Genomic DNA, 16,911 nt, shown 5'->3' with positions numbered 1-16,911 from the left:
AAAGACGAAGAACATTGATTTTCATTTGATTCCGTTCAACTGCTCCTATACACGACCAAAATCAAAGAAAATCAATCGACGCGTTCGAATCAACCATCAACCATCAACCATCAACCAGTTTGAGAGTCGACCTACTTCCCTTCCTTCTCTTTCATCTATCACACAAATACGTGTTATCACACATCGAATACACACCAAACATGCCCATCTTAGAAGCTCCCACACCCCCCGGACCTTCTTCTATCAGAAGGAGTCCAAGAAAGAGCTCTACGAGCCCAGTGAAAACACCTTCCAACCGTTTCAACGGGTTCGCTACCTCTAATTCAATGCAATCTATCGCCTCTTCCTCGACTATGGCACATGAGATGAACGGTCATCACAGTGATGAAGAGGAGTACGAGTTAGAGAGGATACAGACGGATCAAGAAGAGGAAGATGCTATGTCTGAAGCAAGTGAGGAGGATGAGCCGTATCCTGATGTTCATGGTACGTCATTCGTTCTCAACCTTGTGATTACTCAAGAGGGGAGAAAGGATCACTGTCTTCTGACCAAAGATTATTTTTTTTCATAGTGGAAGTCCGATTACATCCCGACTCACGAGTTCAAGATAGCAACATTGAATATAAAGTCAAGGATCATATAATCGAATACGTTGCGGTCCTCAACCTGGGAGAATACCTCAACGGCTGGGAGATAGATCCGGATTTATTGGCGCATGTACAACAGATATGGGTGGAGGAAGCAGGCAAGTCGATTCGTCTTATGTTTTCTTCGAATTCGATCATCATCCGAGCTAATACAGTGGGATCTTTCATAGCGGTCCGATCGATAAATCCAAAGCAGGCGAATTTTCAGATATATGTGTATAGACCCCAGAGACATGAGTTTATAGAGGATTTCAATAATGAACTGGAAGGTATGTAATATAACAGTCTGATCATTAGTTTTTGAGTATGGAATCAAAGTGAACTCGATTGGCTGACGAGATCGAGTGTAACAGACTACGACGACGAAGATACTGTGACTGCCGGATCGATGAGGACATTACCTTCAATCGAACTAGACGGGCTATGGCAGACGTGAGTGGCTCCGCTTCGTTACATCTTACGAAATAGGAAGCATGCGGATACTAATGTCAACACGGCAGATTGATCTATGCCGATAACCTGAAATCTCGACTACTGAACTTCTGCTATTCAACGACATTCTTCTCAGAATGTCTGGTCGATTCAAACATAATAGCGTGGAACAGGTCAGTTAGCTTCCCCTTCGACCTGCGGATCAAATAAGCTGACGTCTTTGTATGAAAGGGTGATCCTCTTACATGGCCCACCGGGTACAGGCAAAACATCGCTATGTCGTGCACTAGCGCAGAAGATAGCTGTGAGAATGAGAGAAAGGTCAGTGGGATGATGGCGCATATCTAGTCTCGTAAGCTGATCATAGAGCTCTGTGATATAGCTATCCTCGAGCCAAATTGATCGAAATAAATTCGCATTCACTGTTCAGTAAATGGTTTTCAGAGTCTGGTAAACTGGTTCAGAAGTTATTTGATACGATCACGAAGGAGGTTGAGGATGATGGGCAGTTTGTGGTGGTCATGATTGGTTAGTTGTTTGCTTCGTGACGAAGCGACCTTTGCCTTAGCTGACCTGCAATTTTCGTGGGTATAGATGAGGTGGAATCTCTTACTGCCGCTAGAGCTGCAGCTATGACGGGGAATGAACCCTCCGATTCAATGAGAGTAAGTCCCCTTTACGTCATTATTCATGAACCACCCCCGGCAGTGACGCTGATGTGTATTTAGGTGGTCAATGCTTTACTCACCCAATTGGACCGACTGAGAGTGAGGAAAAACGTATTAGTCATGACCACCTCCAATCTGATAGATGCGATAGGTACGTCTCTTGCCAAGTGGAATGATCCAACAACATACACGAAAACTAAATCCCCGATCTTCTTTTGGATAGACGAAGCCTTCCTATCTCGTGTCGACTTGTCGGAACTTGTTCCTCTCCCTCCTCCCGAAGCTGTGTATTCGATCCTCAAAGGATGTATCGAGGAGATGATGCGAAAGAAGATGATAAAAGAGCGGAAGCTATTGGAGTATCAGAGAGCGTCGGTTTTAACTGGTTTCTGGGAGGGGCAGACTAATAAGATCTCGAGGTATAGTGGTGGATTGGCAGCGCTGGCGAAGAAATGTCATGTGAGTGAAAACGTTTGGAGATCTTATTGTCGTGATCCCAAGCGTCTGTGATATGGGAGAGGTCTCATCAAGGAAGAGGATTAACCAGCGGAATGACAGGCTACATGCCGAATTGTGATGATCAGGATCTCAGCTGATAATCTCCTCAACGTGTCGTTAGGAACTCCAAATATCCGGACGAACACTCCGTAAATTACCTGTCTTGGCACATACCACCAAGTTAAGTGGTAATAGGAAGAGAACGTTGAACGATTGGATCAAAGCCATGCTGGATATTGTTCAACAGCAATTCCAACCGCCTGTTAAGACATCTTTGGTAATCGCTAATGAGACTTCTAATGGGAATGGAGTTGTGAAGAATTATCATTCCAATGGACACTCCCATTCCAGGACGAAGAGCGTAGATAGGAGTCAGGTTGGGTCGATGGTTGCTATGGAAGGGGGGAAGGATATAAGGGACGAGTAGAGCTTCCTCACTATGGATCATCTGGAGCAAGACGATATCACGTCCAAACGATTGGGCGAAGAGGAATCACGCGGAGAATGCCCATCTGCGTACGATAATTTAGAAGCCATTTTTATGATTTGTTATATTCGTTGCTGTTCAGCGAGAATATCATTTGTATGATCTATGTAAGAAATCAACGACTCATTCATGCATATGTCCGTACACCCATCATGTGTGCTTGAGCAGCATTTCTCTCGCCCAAAGGAAATTTCTCTAAGCAGTACCAAGCTTTCAACTCTAGACTCTTAGGGTTTCGGAAAGAAGTTCGCCTTTTCTTCGTGGACCGGAACTTCAGTCTATCAAGGCCGGTTTGGACTTTTCATATAGCTCTATAGCTCTGTAGGTAGGCTTGGATAGGTACATATACACACACAATTAGGGTACATGGGTATCTGGATAATCCGTATAACACAATTACATTATACCACTCGATCTACACATTCATCCTGGCCTCTTTCCATCCCTCCTCCTCATCCTCATCTTCATCAGACACATGCGGTGATCCCATCTTCTCCCGAGTATCCTGCTGGTGCTCATCCTCTGCGTGTTGCTCGGAATCCAACACTTCCCATCCTTCAACCTCCCCCTTACTCTCCTCCCTGTCAGTCTCCAAGCGGGAAGACATACTCATGCTATCCCCGTCTTCCCGCATTATTGAAAATCCTTCTTGTCCTTCTCCTTGTTGAGGATGGTAGATGCACTTGAAACATTTCTATTCCTGTTCGAAACAGGAGCCGTCGGTGTGGTCGTACCCGCAGCCTTTGTGCGGAGGGAAGTAGTAGATTTCGGTTTACCCAGTCCAGGGGACTTGACATTCTGAGAACCAGAAGGCTTGACAGAAGTCGTCGAAGCTGATATGGTAGATTTCACAGGTGCCTTGCCCTTCGCTTTGTCTTTGTTCTTGTCTTGATCTTGAATATCCAAACCATCCATGGAACTAGAAATGGAAATACTAATAGCCCCGTCCTCTTCCTCTTCTCGCTGATTCTTGTCAGCCTCATGTTTATCCTTTTCCTTCTCAAACTCGATGTTCATCTCGTCTGCTGTGAGGTTCATCTTGTCTATCCATCGTTGGAGGAGGTTGGCGTTATCTGTTTTGAGCAGTTTGTTCTGCTGAGAAAGGGAGGAGAGCTCGAGGTTTAGAGAGAGGAGCTCGTCGTTTAGGCCCTGTGGGTTTGAGAATTAGGATGCAGGAGGGAAGGTAAGAAGTTATCGTTGATAGTTGGAGCAGCAAGATAGGAAATACAGCATACACATATTAGCCTCCTTCCGTGAACATGGTGCAAATCACCTCGCTCCGCTCGTGATTCATCGACTCACCTCCATATCCTTATTCCTGACTCTCCACCTCTCCTCCCAATCCCTATCTTTCCTATACGCATTATCCCTCTGATCTCTCAACTCCCTCAACTCATCTCGAAGTCCCTTTACCTCTTCATCCCTGTCTCGTAGGGCATCGGCCATGGAGAGTTGCTTGTTCTGCGATGCTGCTTGGGTACGATAGAGGGTGGATAGTTCGGATCGGAGGGAGGTCAGTTGGGCGTCTAGGTGGGTGAGGAGGGCTGACGAGCTGTACGAAGAGGTGACATATTAGTAAGTAAAGGTATTTAGAGGGTGAGATACATGATTGGCAATATTGTCATAAACTTCTGCGAGATGTAGAGAAGGGACTACAATGTGCTGATTGCTTTATGTTGTGACAATGCTTGAAAGCCACTCACCCCTCTGCTGAGGATGGTCCTCCGCCTGATTTCGCCAAAGCCCTATTCCTCACTTTCAATTCTCTAGTCGTTCTTGCCAGTCTACGGTCTGTTTCCGACATGTCAGCACTATAGCAGCATTCTGAGATCGTACACCGTACAACCCACACTGATCCACCATATCCTTGTATAGCTCATTCTCCACCTGCTTGGCCATCAACCTCTCCTTGATGGTATTCTGCCATTCTGGTGGTCCGTGAGCGTGTACCATTGATGACATGGTTATGATCAGTGATGCAAACGATGGTTCCTCTCCGTCGGGTGATGCGATTTGTAGCTGCTCTCTTCTGAGGGATGATGATATGCTCGGCTTCGTCTACTGGTGTATACGTCTATGAAGAGTGCCAGTATTGTTGTAGCTACTATTCTTGCACATCTTCCTTTCCTCTTCAACTGTCAACATCCATCCACCTCGCGATAACCGGGTCGGTGAGCATGCGGTCTTCTCCGCTTCGTGACTAAAGTGATGTCAGCCTCATCATGCCAATGGTACAATTACCCAATGTGGTAACTCCCTTGTTATGGTGTGTTGTACTGTATTACGCTGTGACACTCACTCACTCACTCTGGATGGTGGTTGATCCATTATCTCCCTTGCTCTTGCTCATTTGACACATCTTGCCACCTAACTATCTTTTCACTGTACGCTTATATGCTTACTCTGCACCTGCACTACATCCTATCTCACTCTTCATCACTAGCACCAACACCAACACCAACTCACCACAATGGCATCAAGAAAGAAGGTCTTGTTGAAAGTGAGTTACTATACACCTTCGGGTTATACCGATGTCGTGCTTTATCTTTCTACATCGTTCCAAGCTAATATACGAGGGCTGGTTGTAGGTTATCATCCTTGGTGATTCTGGGTGAGCATCGACTTATCAGCCTTCACCTTCCAACTATCGCAACGATCATGCATTGCTTTGCGAACCAAGGAAGGAGTATCACTCAACATTGCTAACTCATTACACCACGCAGTGTCGGTAAGACCTCACTTATGAACCAATATGTCAACAAGAGGTTCTCAAACCAATACAAAGCTACCATCGGTAAGTCATCTCCTTGAGCTACCCCCCTTGTTTTTGCTCTCTTGAAGCAGCCCATGTAGCTCATACCCGATGTCGATGTAGGTGCCGACTTCCTGACTCGAGAATTGGTAGTCGACGATAGGGTAGTTACCATGCAGGTGGGTTCTTCCTTCTCCCACTCTACCTCTAGCAATCTAGGATCAATACTGATTTTCTCACTTCAACGTCGTAGCTCTGGGACACAGCAGGCCAAGAACGATTCCAATCTCTCGGTGTGGCTTTCTACCGGGGTGCAGACTGCTGCGTGCTGGTGTATGACGTTAATAGTAGTAAGAGTTTTGAGGCGTTGGATGGCTGGAGGGACGAGTTCTTGGTTCAGGTGGGTTCACTTTCCCCAGCTGGCTCTTCGAGTAGAGAGTATATCGTCGCGAGCGACAAGATTGAAGGGTCGATCATATTGTGAGAGAAAGGGCTATTTGGTCTAATGAGAAACTTCATACTCAATCACATCCGGAAGGGATGACGCGTAATCCATCCACCTCTGGAGGAAAGCAGGGTTATCGGAATCGAGACAGATTAGTCTCCAGAACGATATAGATATGCTGACATTCCCACTCACTTAGGCTTCCCCACACGACCCCGAGAACTTCCCCTTCGTAGTTCTAGGAAACAAGATCGACATGGAAGAGTCCAAGCGAATGGTGCGTACCTACTATCATTCCACATCCGTTGATCCTTCTACGTCACTAGCCTGTACTCAGAACAATCGTCCTCAATACTGATTTTACTTTGCTCAATCACCCAGGTATCCCAAAAAAGAGCCATGACATGGTGTCAAGCCAAAGGCAACATCCCATATTTCGAGACCTCCGCCAAAGAAGCCATAAACGTCGAACAGGCCTTCCAAACTATTGCCAAAAACGCTTTGGCTCAAGAGGCTGAGACAGAGTTGTGAGTGGTTCCTCACGTCATCCTGCTTTAGAATCAGAATCTCCCGATTATTTCCCGTTTGCTGATCTTATGTCTGTCTTGTGCGATGCGATAGGTACAACGATTATCCAGATCCTATCAGGATCGATTCGGAGAACTCGCAAAATTACGGATGTAATTGTTAGAAGAGGGTTCCCCCTACTTCCTCATTTCTAATTCTCCTATTCTATTTCGCACTCTTTTTTTTGAACTATACCCATCTCCCTCTTTCTCGTATGTCACTAATTCTCTTCGCCTTTCCCCTCGTATCGTTATTATATATACGGATCTAATCTGATAAATCAATGTAGATGAATTCTTTTCGATTGTACGTTTCATGCGCTCCGAGTTATGGCGTATTCTCATCGTCATTCATCGATGAGCATAACATGGTTGTCTGTTTAACATTGATATTTCCGCTAGGATATTCAATGCAAGGTAGGTCATAATTACATCAAAGGCATTACAACATTCTCGTTCACAAGCGATTTCCTTCCGATCTCATCATTCATATCGTCCACACCCCTCGGTCGTACCACTAAACTACAAATTCGCACATTCACATTCACACCCCATAACAGGGCATTTCAAGTGAGGTAATCCGTGTCCGTCCAGACCACCCTCGAACCATGGTAAGATATGACTCGCGTGGCCTAAAGCAGCCACATCAGCATACATACAGTCAAGTAGGGTATCCAAGAGCGAGAGCGAGAGGAATAATGGCTCACCTCCATGTCGGCATGTCAGACAACACACGTAGGCAGCATCGATCGTATCTATATTCGGTCGGTACCAATATCCGTCAGTTCAGTCAACTCGTAACAAGCGATTAGGCGAACTTACCTGTAATATGTTCGGGATGCTCTTCCCCTCCGCCAGTAAGAGGAGGTGGCCTTTGTGGGTCAACGTGCATTAGGCCTATGTCCGCTGTAAGTCAGTAACAAAGAATGTTGACCAAGCACGCTGCGAGGTAAGATTGAACTGGACGTACATATAACACATCTCGGAAGCGCAGCGGAGCAGTACATGCACGTTGTAGTCTGCACAAGCATAGATCTACTATCAGCATGTTTCCGTCTACACGTGTAATACTCCCGCTTACCCTCTCGCTTGGCCAGCCGACATTGACATTACCCCGTATAGCATGTTTACGATGTAATCTACTTTCGGTCTCCTTTGAGAGAAGGTTGTTGCAGCTGAGGATGAGCGAGATATAAAGATAAGTCGGCGACAGGGCGACAACAGCGAGTCGGGTTACGGTTTCGACAAAAATGAAGATGAGATAGAGGGGGGGGGCTGTTAGAGAAACGCCGTTATACTCACACAGGACATCTCTCCCCCACCACCCCGTTCAAAACCTCATCACTCAACCTCCTCTGCATTTCACCCGACCGCACGTCAAACTCGCACCTCTCTCCCCACATCCCCCACGAATCAAGCATATCTCTATAACATTCCCTCCATCTCTTCACTATCTGCCTTTCATCCTTCGTCAATTTATTCAAGGGGAACAAGCAAGAGAGGATAGAGGTAGTTTGGATATCGCCCGTACGAGCTAGGTATCGAGATAAGAGGGAGAGACCTGGTCCTGAGAGACCTGTGAGAGCTAGGAGGTGCAGGGAGTTTGAGCGTGTCAGACGAGTTAGTCGACCTCGGAGGAAGATTGAGAACTACCATCGTCATCACCAATTGTCAGCCAAATACCATGGGAGGACAGGAAAAAAGGGAGCAGGTCAAAAGTATATGAGCCTGACCTACCTCCCGATCATCCAGATGCTGTACCCCTACACCTATCCTATCCAATAACGGGATCCCTTCTTCCTCCAAGACAGACTCCCAATCATCCCCTCCTATCCTACTTAATATGGTCCTAACGAACGGATCGTCCACACGATTGACGAGACCTTGCCAATGCGAGTTGAAGAATTCTGATCCCCTCGCAGAGGCAGATTGAGTCATGAAGCCTGCTATTGTCGAGCCCAGTAGACGGTGGTGCTGGTCTATAGATTACCATTTGCCGTTAGTAAGTTGTCTTGACCTTCAAAGAGTGGACGAGAGTAAAAAAAACATGAAATCCAGGGAGAAATCACAGAGCCTCACTCACCTTCACTAGCCATCAAGATCGATATCGTAGCAGCTTCGTCCCCTGCGAAATAAGCCCTAAAAGCCGCTTTCGTCCTCTGACCACTCTGTACGAGCCTATTGATCCAAGACAACCGTACCATGAGCCTCATATCCCACTGCGGGGGTTGGTCGCTTGGCGTCTACTTCACAGTGACTGAGACTCACCTGTCCAGCTCATCTTTCGCACTCTCCCCATTCTCCCCACAAACCCCAAGAATCAACTTCCTCAACTCCATCTTTTCCCCACCCACCGCAGCCCGGACCGTACCGGGTCTACCGACCCCTCCCACCTCTTTCCGCCGCTCATTAAGCGCCTCCACAGCCAATATGTACTCCCGATCAATCTCCGGATCACCCCTCCTATCTGAAGCTTTTCGTTCTCGGTGGGATGTCGCGGGCGTACTTGATCCGCCAGGCATGGGGGACGAAGTTTGTCTTGAATGTGGTGGCGCAGGTGTACCGGATTGTGATTTTAGGGAAGTCCATGCTGCCGATGTGGACGATTGGCGCATGGGTGGATGGTGGGGATGGACGTCTGTCAGTGTCGTTGTGGAATATACGGATGTAGGCGATGAAGGTTGATGATGTCCGTTAGAGATTCCAAACCAGATTGGGTAGACGCCGTGGTGGGTTAGGTTGTACCCTCTATAGGAGGATAGAGAGGGTGACATAACATGAGTAAGATCTGTTCTCGATTCCATCAGCAAGATCTTAAACAACGGATAATCGATATGTACTTACGATCGATGAACTCCCATATACCCGCAAGACGCTCTTTGCCAGGATGCCTGGTAGCTATAGCAGCATTCAGGAGCAGCTGGTCGAGTCACTCTTGTTAGCAAGTCGCAAGTATACGGTAAATAATGCACTCACATCATCCAAGCCGTATCCTTCCATCGCCCTTCGTCGCATCACAACACCGACGTCGCTTCCCAATGTCCTCCTCCATCCATCCCAGCCACCTATAAGCTGTTCATCCTCATCTACCAAATCCCTCTTCTTCGTACCCTCGTACCACTCCCTCAGTCCAGATATACTTCCGAAAGGTGTCCTGTCCGGACCAGGAGTGGTCGAACCAAGTAATGGTGAAGGAACAGGAGACGAAGATCTCGATCTTTCAGCTATCAGTTGGGTGACTCGCTCAGGAGCAAGTTGGAATCGGTTCGCCCGGTGGATGGGCTCAATCTCCTCTGGTTCGGGACGGGAGGGAGGTAAGGGTGTGGTAGGAGATTCAGGTTGGGCGGGGGTGGAAGTCTCTGAGATTGCGTCGGGGTTGAGAACTCGTAAAGAGGGGGCGCAGATAGCTACGTCGCCTTGAGGTCCACCGGCAAACTAGCAAAGTTATATTGTCAGACTTTGTACCTGCGCGCAGTGCACTACGCAGAGAGGTCGATGTGAGATAGAGTTTACCTACCACTGGAGCAGCTCCTATAGGTCCTATACCGATCGTACCGTCCTTCAAAACGAACATGACATCTCCCTGCCCCTGATCTGAAGGGGTGAAGGTGAACGAATGTAGATTCTGCCTAGGCTTGACGACTGCAGCAACCATCAGCAGTCAGTCGCAGTTTGCTTGAGACTAAAGAATGATCATATTCGAGGTAGCAGAACAGGAGCATGGATTGGTCTACTCACTCTGTCTCATTCCTCCCAGTGTAACCCACTCTTCGACCACCTTCCCCTCCTCCACCCTCTTCCCTTCCACCACCTCCCAAATCCCTACACCTTTATCCCTCGTTCCCACCCCCAATAACCCATCGTTATTCCCCTTCTTCCACTCCAACCCCACAGCGCTACCGGGAACATCGAAGCTCAAAATCTCATAACCCGGTTTTCGCACATCCCACAGCCTGACTATTGAATGGGTGTTCAGCCCAGCAGGGATGATCTCGTAACTTGCGAATAAACCTTCCTTCGATGATGATGGATTGGGTGTTAGACCATTGACTGCTCGACTGGTCCATTGACTGCTTGATCCTATGATACTCGATCCTTGAGTTCCCGGTGAACCAGCTTGAGGTTGGGTGTTGGGGGGTGGAGAAGGGGATCGTAGATCGTATAGCCTTATGGTCTTATTACTTACCGAAGCCAATAGTTGATTTATCGAGTCAGGTAAGAATGCCAGGGAATTTACGTTCTCAGACGGACAATAATGTTGGATATGCCTCGGTTCACTCGAGATATTGATCTTAGCAGTGAGGTTTGTAACTTCCAACCTATTCTCTATACTTGGTCTCTCCCATTCTCTATCCCCATCTGGAGGGATGGACGAAGCGGAGATAGCATCTGCTATATCCCATATCAACAGTGAATACTCCGATCGATGTTTCTCGTATCCCGTTGCTAAGTAGTTGGAATCCAAAGGTGAGAACGCTATGGAAGTGACGGGACGAGAGTATTTCACGTTGAGTGTTGCGATGGTCGATGTTGGTGGGGAGATTGATTGAGGGGAAGATAGTGGGAGGGAGAGTGTGGACGGTGAAAGAGATAGGAGGAGAGTTTTGCCGGTTGATAAGCCTGTTGCTATTATGTTTCGATGGGTGGGGAGAGGAGACCATGCCATTGACTATGACCCGACATATCCGTTGGTCAGCATTGAACTCAGACAATATGAGGGATGGGCTGACCCGTATTTGTCCAACATCCGTTTGTAGCCCTACCATCCCCATCTCTCCTTTCTGTAGGACAAGCATCATTCGTGAGCATGAAGCCATGACGCTATTGGAGACACAATGGACCCACCTCCCTGCTCCACTCGTACATCTTGACATCTCCAGACACATTCTGAGAGACCTGACCTCCTATGACGAACCTCGGTGGGTAGGTCGAATGCGGGTCGGACAGAGCTATACGTCGGATATCTGATGCTGACATGATGGTCCTGCCTCTCAGCCCTGTATTATGGGTGAGTATATGCTTTCAAATTGTGATGTTGTTGTTGTGTTATAGGTGGGATGCAAAGACGAACTGGTAGGAATCCGTATCTAATGTTGTTGTCGGTGGTGGTCGGCTCAGGCACGGTTCATCTCAACATGTCTCAACCAAAAGTTGTCATCATCTCTACTCCCTGCTTCCTGTATCATTTCAACCTCTAGCATCCATAGAGACTTCAAACGGACTGACCAGACAGATCGATCAGTCATACATACAGATCTAGCTCACCGAATATAAGCATCAAAGAACATATCCCATTCGAGCTCAGATTTCCGGAAATATCATTTCAAAGTCAACTTCGCACATATCATAATGGTCAACCCAGTATCAACAGGTAAAATGGCAGCCAATCCAGCTGAGACGGTACAACCGTGAGTACTGGCCCCTCTATACGCTCAGAATGTATGAAACGCTTAGTTGAGGAGAACAACGTTGGACTGATATACCTTTTCAATAACCTTGCAGAGCCGTCCTGTATAAACTCATCATCTTCGCTGTGTTGATGGCCGTAGCACCTATCGGAACGTACTTTGCAGTCTTGACACAATTTACAAAAGGTCAGTACATTCACTCTCATTCCAAACGTCCTTGTGCTTTTCAACTGGTTCATGCTATATCACTTGAGGAGACAACACAACGCTGACTCGCTTCAATACATTATAGGAAATACCATCGCCTCAGCCATCGCAGCAATCATCGCAGCCAACTTGGTATTAGTAGGGTACATAATCGTAGCTTGGTTGGAGGACCCCGTTGGCACTGCCCCGACAAGCAAAGGCGTAGGAGAGGTGAAGAAGGACAAGTAGACTTCAGGCCGGCGAAGATTCCAGATCTCATTCGAGTACTCATGTATAATCAGTCATGACACTTTCAGCGTCATGTTGTTTTCAAGCACAAAGCACACAGCATGTTTTCGCAGATGTCCTCTCGGTCAACATTGTTTGTTCGGTAAGAACGCCGTCCATCTTTGAGAGAATGCTGTGCTCATCTGTGCATATCATACTTGTCCCCTTGATGCGATCAAACCGGATCCCGCTATCGGGTCTAGTCAACATCAGTCAACATTAGCTTAAGAGAACAACAGTGGCATCTCAACGGGAATGGGATAGGTGTCCTTCTCCCTCTTTGGGAAAAAAGATCTTAATAGTATATAAGCATACTTGCATCACATCAGATCTTAACTTGATACCTTACTCCTTCAGAGCTTGAAGATGTTTGACCTCTCTCATATCACATTGGTAGTGCTGGGATTATCTTTTCTTGTCAACAAACAATTTGCTTACTCGACTTCTTTTATTTTTGCGATTTAAGCTGAATCGTCGGTGAATTATCAATTTATCAATGTATCCACCCATCGATTCGATTCAATTTACTTTCATCTCCTTCATCTTTCATTTAATCACTTACTCTCGTTCCAATATACATAGACTCGATCTTATATCATCCTTATAATACATCCACAGAGCATACAGCGTCGAGCAGCAAGGTGGGAAGCTCTTGTCGTCAGCGCGGATTGACCAGCATCCCCGCAAAAACAACATTTTTTACTTGATTTTCCCTCACCCCTCACTCCCTCAAACACTGAATCCGTATGATAACTCGTTAGCCCACCATGCCAAGCTCCAAATCTTCCATAGACCATCGGGACGTGTACTACCGTCTAGGTAAATCAGCAGGCTACAGAGCGAGATCAGCGTACAAGCTCCTCCATCTAGACGAGGAGTTCGACCTCTTCACGGGCGTACAGACCGCTGTGGATCTATGTGCTGCTCCGGGGAGTTGGTCGCAGGTCTTGGGTCAGAAGCTTCACGGAGATAATGGGAAGGAAAATGACAAGAAGATAGTCTCTATAGATTTACAACCCATGGTAGGTCTGTCTCAGCTTCACTCGTTTGTTGTGATAACCAAGAGATAAGCTAATTTATCGAGAAGGCACGTTTACCAAATGTCACTATCCTCCAAACTGATATCACCCTTCCTTCGACTGTCCCGCTCGTACTGGATGCTCTTGGTGGGAGGAAGGCGGATTTGGTAGTCTGTGATGGTGCTCCGGATGGTGCGTATAACATAATCTCCCCACTTAGAACAGCTGGGATAGCGCATGCTGATAAGAGAATGGACCATAGTCACCGGTGTTCACGATCTGGACGCCTATCTGCATTCGCAACTACTCTTAGCAGTAAGTTGGGATACTAAAAATCTCGATAAATGTTAGCTTACTCGTGCATCGTCGATATCAGGCAATCACACTATCCCTCACTCTACTCGCACCCCACTCGACTCTCATCTTCAAGATATTCTTGTCGCCCTTAGATCCCCAAGCTGCATTACTAGCTTCGCAATTACGGTGTTTCTTCCCTGGACCATCGTCGAGCGAAGATGAATACGTAGAGTTCGATCTGCAGGAAGCTGATGACAAGGACCAAGAAGACATTGAAGGTGGGATGGACGTGGATCAAGATGCATCGCCAAATGCTGGCAATGAGGGCTATGATTTAAGGGGAAGACGAGGTGGTGTATGGGTTAGAAAGCCTAGGAGTAGTAGGAAGGGTAGTGGGGGTGAGTCCTCAAACTAACCTGCCGTGTGAATTGTGTCTGAACTGAAAGCTCACTATGCAATTCTATGATAGAGGCTTTCATCGTTTGTCGAAATTTCGATCCCACTCGAGTACCCTTACCAGATACCTTCTCAGAATTAGCTTTGGCAGAACTTCGCCAACAGAAGAGTGGAACCCTCACATTGGATTCGTTAGCCTCTCTTGGGACGAATGAGATCAGACATACGAAAGAATGGGAGATGATAAAAGCATATGTGGGAGGAGGGGATCTAAAGTATGTATCTGTTTGTTAGCCATTCATGCAACTTATACTGATAACATTGGAATCAGTCCAATAGGAGCTTTCCCCACACCTGTGAAACCCAAACAGACAGCTCCACCAATAAACTTCCAACCGTCCACCTCCCCCTCAGACCCACATGAGCATCTTTCAACATCGCCCAAAGCCCTTTTTGCCCATCCCACACCTTTGGATGGCCCTCCCGAATACTTCTCACCGAAAGCTTCGCCCGAACCTGCTAGTCCCACTCGCCGGACAAAGCACACTCCAACTTTTCTCTCGCCCGAACGACTTCATCTCGATACGCGACGTCTAGCCGGTCCAGCAGCGCGAGCAGCGGCTTTAGCATATGGTTCGTCAGATTTGGCTGAAGGAAGTTCAAGGCAATCTTCGCTTGACTCTCTCACACCCAATCCATCGCCAATACACCTAAGTGATCCGAGTAGACCCTGGGCATTAAGCTCGCATGCTCCACCTACCTCTCACTATTCGACTTCCGCTCAGCTGAGCGTACCTTCCCCTCAGAATCGAGATAGGTCAAGCTCGAACGCCAGCGTATTCTCCACAACCTCGGCAAAAGAAGATTTCCTATCCGCAAACACTCCTCTCATATCTCCTTCATTAAGTTCAAGCTCCAAAACGGATCTGTTCTTTGCATCCTCGGCTAAAGATTCGTTGCCCATCCCTCCAAGGGCTTTACCCAATGCTGCCAAGCTAGGTAGGGGTCTACCATCTAGCGTGAGCAAGAACGAAGAGAGATCGGCTAGTATGCCGTCGAGGCGTCCCAGTCAAGTTCAAAGGGAAGAGAGGACATCAGCTTGGGCGGAGAGTAGTTCTTCGGGTCCCGGAGTAGGATCAATAGATCTTACTTCTCCGTTCCCATCAAGTCAGGGGTATACCCCTAGTAAGAACGATTACAATTACAATTATCCTGGGATGCCACCACGAGATGATCTCAAATTCGGGTTTGAGGAGATAACTACCACCTCAAGGTTGAGATCGGTATCGAACCCCCATTCAGCTGTTTCTATACCCGGTACACCCAACAATTATTCGCCAGCAACATCGAGGTTTCTGAAGGGTAATCAGATGAACGAACCGTTAGCTACGTTGCCTACTTTACCTGATGTGCATCATTTCGCCACGCCAACCAAGATACGCCCGGCTCATGGAAGAAGGGAATCTCAGCAGCTGGAGAGGGAACATAGTCAGGCTAAGGAGGGGGTGGAATGTAAGATGGGGGATGTGATTGAACCTGAACGTGAAATAGACTCCAACGAAGAGCGGAGCAGCAGCTCGAGTTCAAAGAGGGGCTGGAAGTTGATGAAAAAGCTGGGCGAAGGTGCTTTCTCGGCTGTATGGTCCGCTATACCCATACCGATACCGCTTGATGAAAGTACGACTGGTGGTAATGACGAGAAGGAAAATGGACAGATAGCAGCTTTGAAATTGATGGACCGCCAATTATCCCTCACCGACTCGCGTACTCGAATATCCTTCTTGAGGGAGGTGGAAGTGCTCAGGCATATTTCGCATCCATCCATCGTATCGTATCTGGACAGCTTCACTACGCCAACGCATCATGTCCTGGTCCTGGAACAGCTAAAGGGCGGGGAGCTGTTTGATCTGATCTCGGTCGAGGAGAATCGGAAGAGGATGATGTTACCTTGTCCCCCGGAAGATGGAGATGGAGAAGGGTTTGTCAGGAGGATATTCAGCGAGCTGACGAGGGCAGTTGGATGGTTACATGAGGTAGGGGTTGTTCATCGGGATATCAAGTTGGAGAGTAAGTGTTGTTTGTCTACCATACTGTCTCACCGTGAATAAAGGACGAAGGACAGCTAATATGTCTAATTGTCGATGATTGTAGACATCCTATTCACCATCAATCCCTTCACCCTCCCACCGACATCAACCAACTCAATACCCCTCAATCTCCTCCCCCATTCTTCACCCCTGATCAAATTAACAGATTTCGGCCTATCTCGGTTCATCTCCACCTCCTCACCCCTCCTTCAGACTCGATGCGGATCCGAATCCTTCGCAGCCCCAGAAATCATAATGGGTAAACCGTATGATGGGCGAGAAACAGATTCTTGGGCTATGGGGGTGGTATTGTACGGGTTGATCGTGGGAGAACTTCCCTTTGATCGCGATGACGAGTCCACGGGGGTGAAAGAGAGAGGTAGGAAACGGATGATGCGGATCGCTAAATGCGAATTTTCCTTTCCCCATGATTTGAATTGTTCGAATGAGGTGAAAAATCTTATCAACAAGTTACTAGTAAGAGATCCCAAGAAACGGTTGAAGATGAATAGTCATGTCATATGGGACGAGGAGTGGATGAACGAGAATAAACCTGGGGGATTGCCCAGACCACCCAAGACCATTTCTACTTCCACGTCTGGTTCTGTTCCCAGCGAAGGGACGGATGGGAAGAGGAAAGTGCTGGATGGGTTTTTGGTAGAGGAAGATGGGATTGAGGAGGTAGCTAGGGCGGAGCACTGAGAACCGAGCGTTGAGCATTGATGGACGATTGA

The 16,911-nt window shown here is 47.4% G+C and overlaps 6 protein-coding genes across 6 annotated transcripts; 4 read left to right on the top strand and 2 right to left on the bottom strand.

The window, feature by feature from the left end:
* Positions 1-200: 200 nt before the first annotated feature.
* On the top strand, positions 201-2,673 carry I302_103820 (uncharacterized protein; the record flags this gene model as incomplete). Its single annotated transcript, XM_065869748.1, has 11 exons — positions 201-486; positions 573-746; positions 819-917; positions 1,002-1,080; positions 1,149-1,253; positions 1,312-1,401; positions 1,463-1,608; positions 1,675-1,745; positions 1,809-1,899; positions 1,972-2,207; positions 2,368-2,673. The coding sequence occupies 11 exons, from the start codon at positions 201-203 to the stop codon at positions 2,671-2,673; spliced, it is 1,683 nt and encodes a 560-aa protein (XP_065725820.1).
* A 693-nt stretch (positions 2,674-3,366) lies between these two features.
* On the bottom strand, positions 3,367-4,695 carry I302_103819 (uncharacterized protein; the record flags this gene model as incomplete). Its single annotated transcript, XM_019189188.1, has 4 exons — positions 3,367-3,882; positions 4,036-4,285; positions 4,437-4,524; positions 4,584-4,695. The coding sequence occupies 4 exons, from the start codon at positions 4,693-4,695 to the stop codon at positions 3,367-3,369; spliced, it is 966 nt and encodes a 321-aa protein (XP_019048750.1).
* A 508-nt stretch (positions 4,696-5,203) lies between these two features.
* On the top strand, positions 5,204-6,621 carry I302_103818 (uncharacterized protein; the record flags this gene model as incomplete). The annotated part of the gene is made up of 8 exons (XM_019189187.1): positions 5,204-5,233; positions 5,322-5,344; positions 5,457-5,527; positions 5,609-5,664; positions 5,739-5,885; positions 6,130-6,207; positions 6,312-6,457; positions 6,552-6,621. 8 exons carry the CDS (start codon positions 5,204-5,206, stop codon positions 6,619-6,621), a joined length of 621 nt encoding a protein of 206 aa, XP_019048749.1.
* A 397-nt stretch (positions 6,622-7,018) lies between these two features.
* I302_103817 (uncharacterized protein) lies at positions 7,019-11,473 on the bottom strand (the record flags this gene model as incomplete). The annotated part of the gene is made up of 15 exons (XM_019189186.2): positions 7,019-7,128; positions 7,204-7,251; positions 7,319-7,393; positions 7,467-7,515; positions 7,578-7,671; positions 7,799-8,145; positions 8,234-8,475; positions 8,580-8,674; positions 8,765-9,284; positions 9,341-9,416; positions 9,473-9,931; positions 10,014-10,138; positions 10,235-11,165; positions 11,227-11,277; positions 11,342-11,473. The coding sequence occupies 15 exons, from the start codon at positions 11,471-11,473 to the stop codon at positions 7,019-7,021; spliced, it is 3,354 nt and encodes a 1,117-aa protein (XP_019048748.2).
* A 372-nt stretch (positions 11,474-11,845) lies between these two features.
* On the top strand, positions 11,846-12,339 carry I302_103816 (uncharacterized protein; the record flags this gene model as incomplete). Its single annotated transcript, XM_019189185.1, has 3 exons — positions 11,846-11,904; positions 11,999-12,090; positions 12,197-12,339. 3 exons carry the CDS (start codon positions 11,846-11,848, stop codon positions 12,337-12,339), a joined length of 294 nt encoding a protein of 97 aa, XP_019048747.1.
* Positions 12,340-13,145: 806 nt separating this feature from the next.
* Positions 13,146-16,879, top strand: I302_103815 (uncharacterized protein; the record flags this gene model as incomplete). The annotated part of the gene is made up of 7 exons (XM_019189184.1): positions 13,146-13,400; positions 13,466-13,589; positions 13,660-13,712; positions 13,774-14,092; positions 14,164-14,365; positions 14,422-16,157; positions 16,242-16,879. 7 exons carry the CDS (start codon positions 13,146-13,148, stop codon positions 16,877-16,879), a joined length of 3,327 nt encoding a protein of 1,108 aa, XP_019048746.1.
* Between the last annotated feature and the right edge of the window lie 32 nt (positions 16,880-16,911).

This window comes from Kwoniella bestiolae, chromosome 2, assembly GCF_000512585.2.
Source record: "Kwoniella bestiolae CBS 10118 chromosome 2, complete sequence".
Classification (NCBI taxonomy): domain Eukaryota; kingdom Fungi; phylum Basidiomycota; class Tremellomycetes; order Tremellales; family Cryptococcaceae; genus Kwoniella; species Kwoniella bestiolae.
This window is presented reverse-complemented; position numbering and strand designations above follow the sequence as displayed.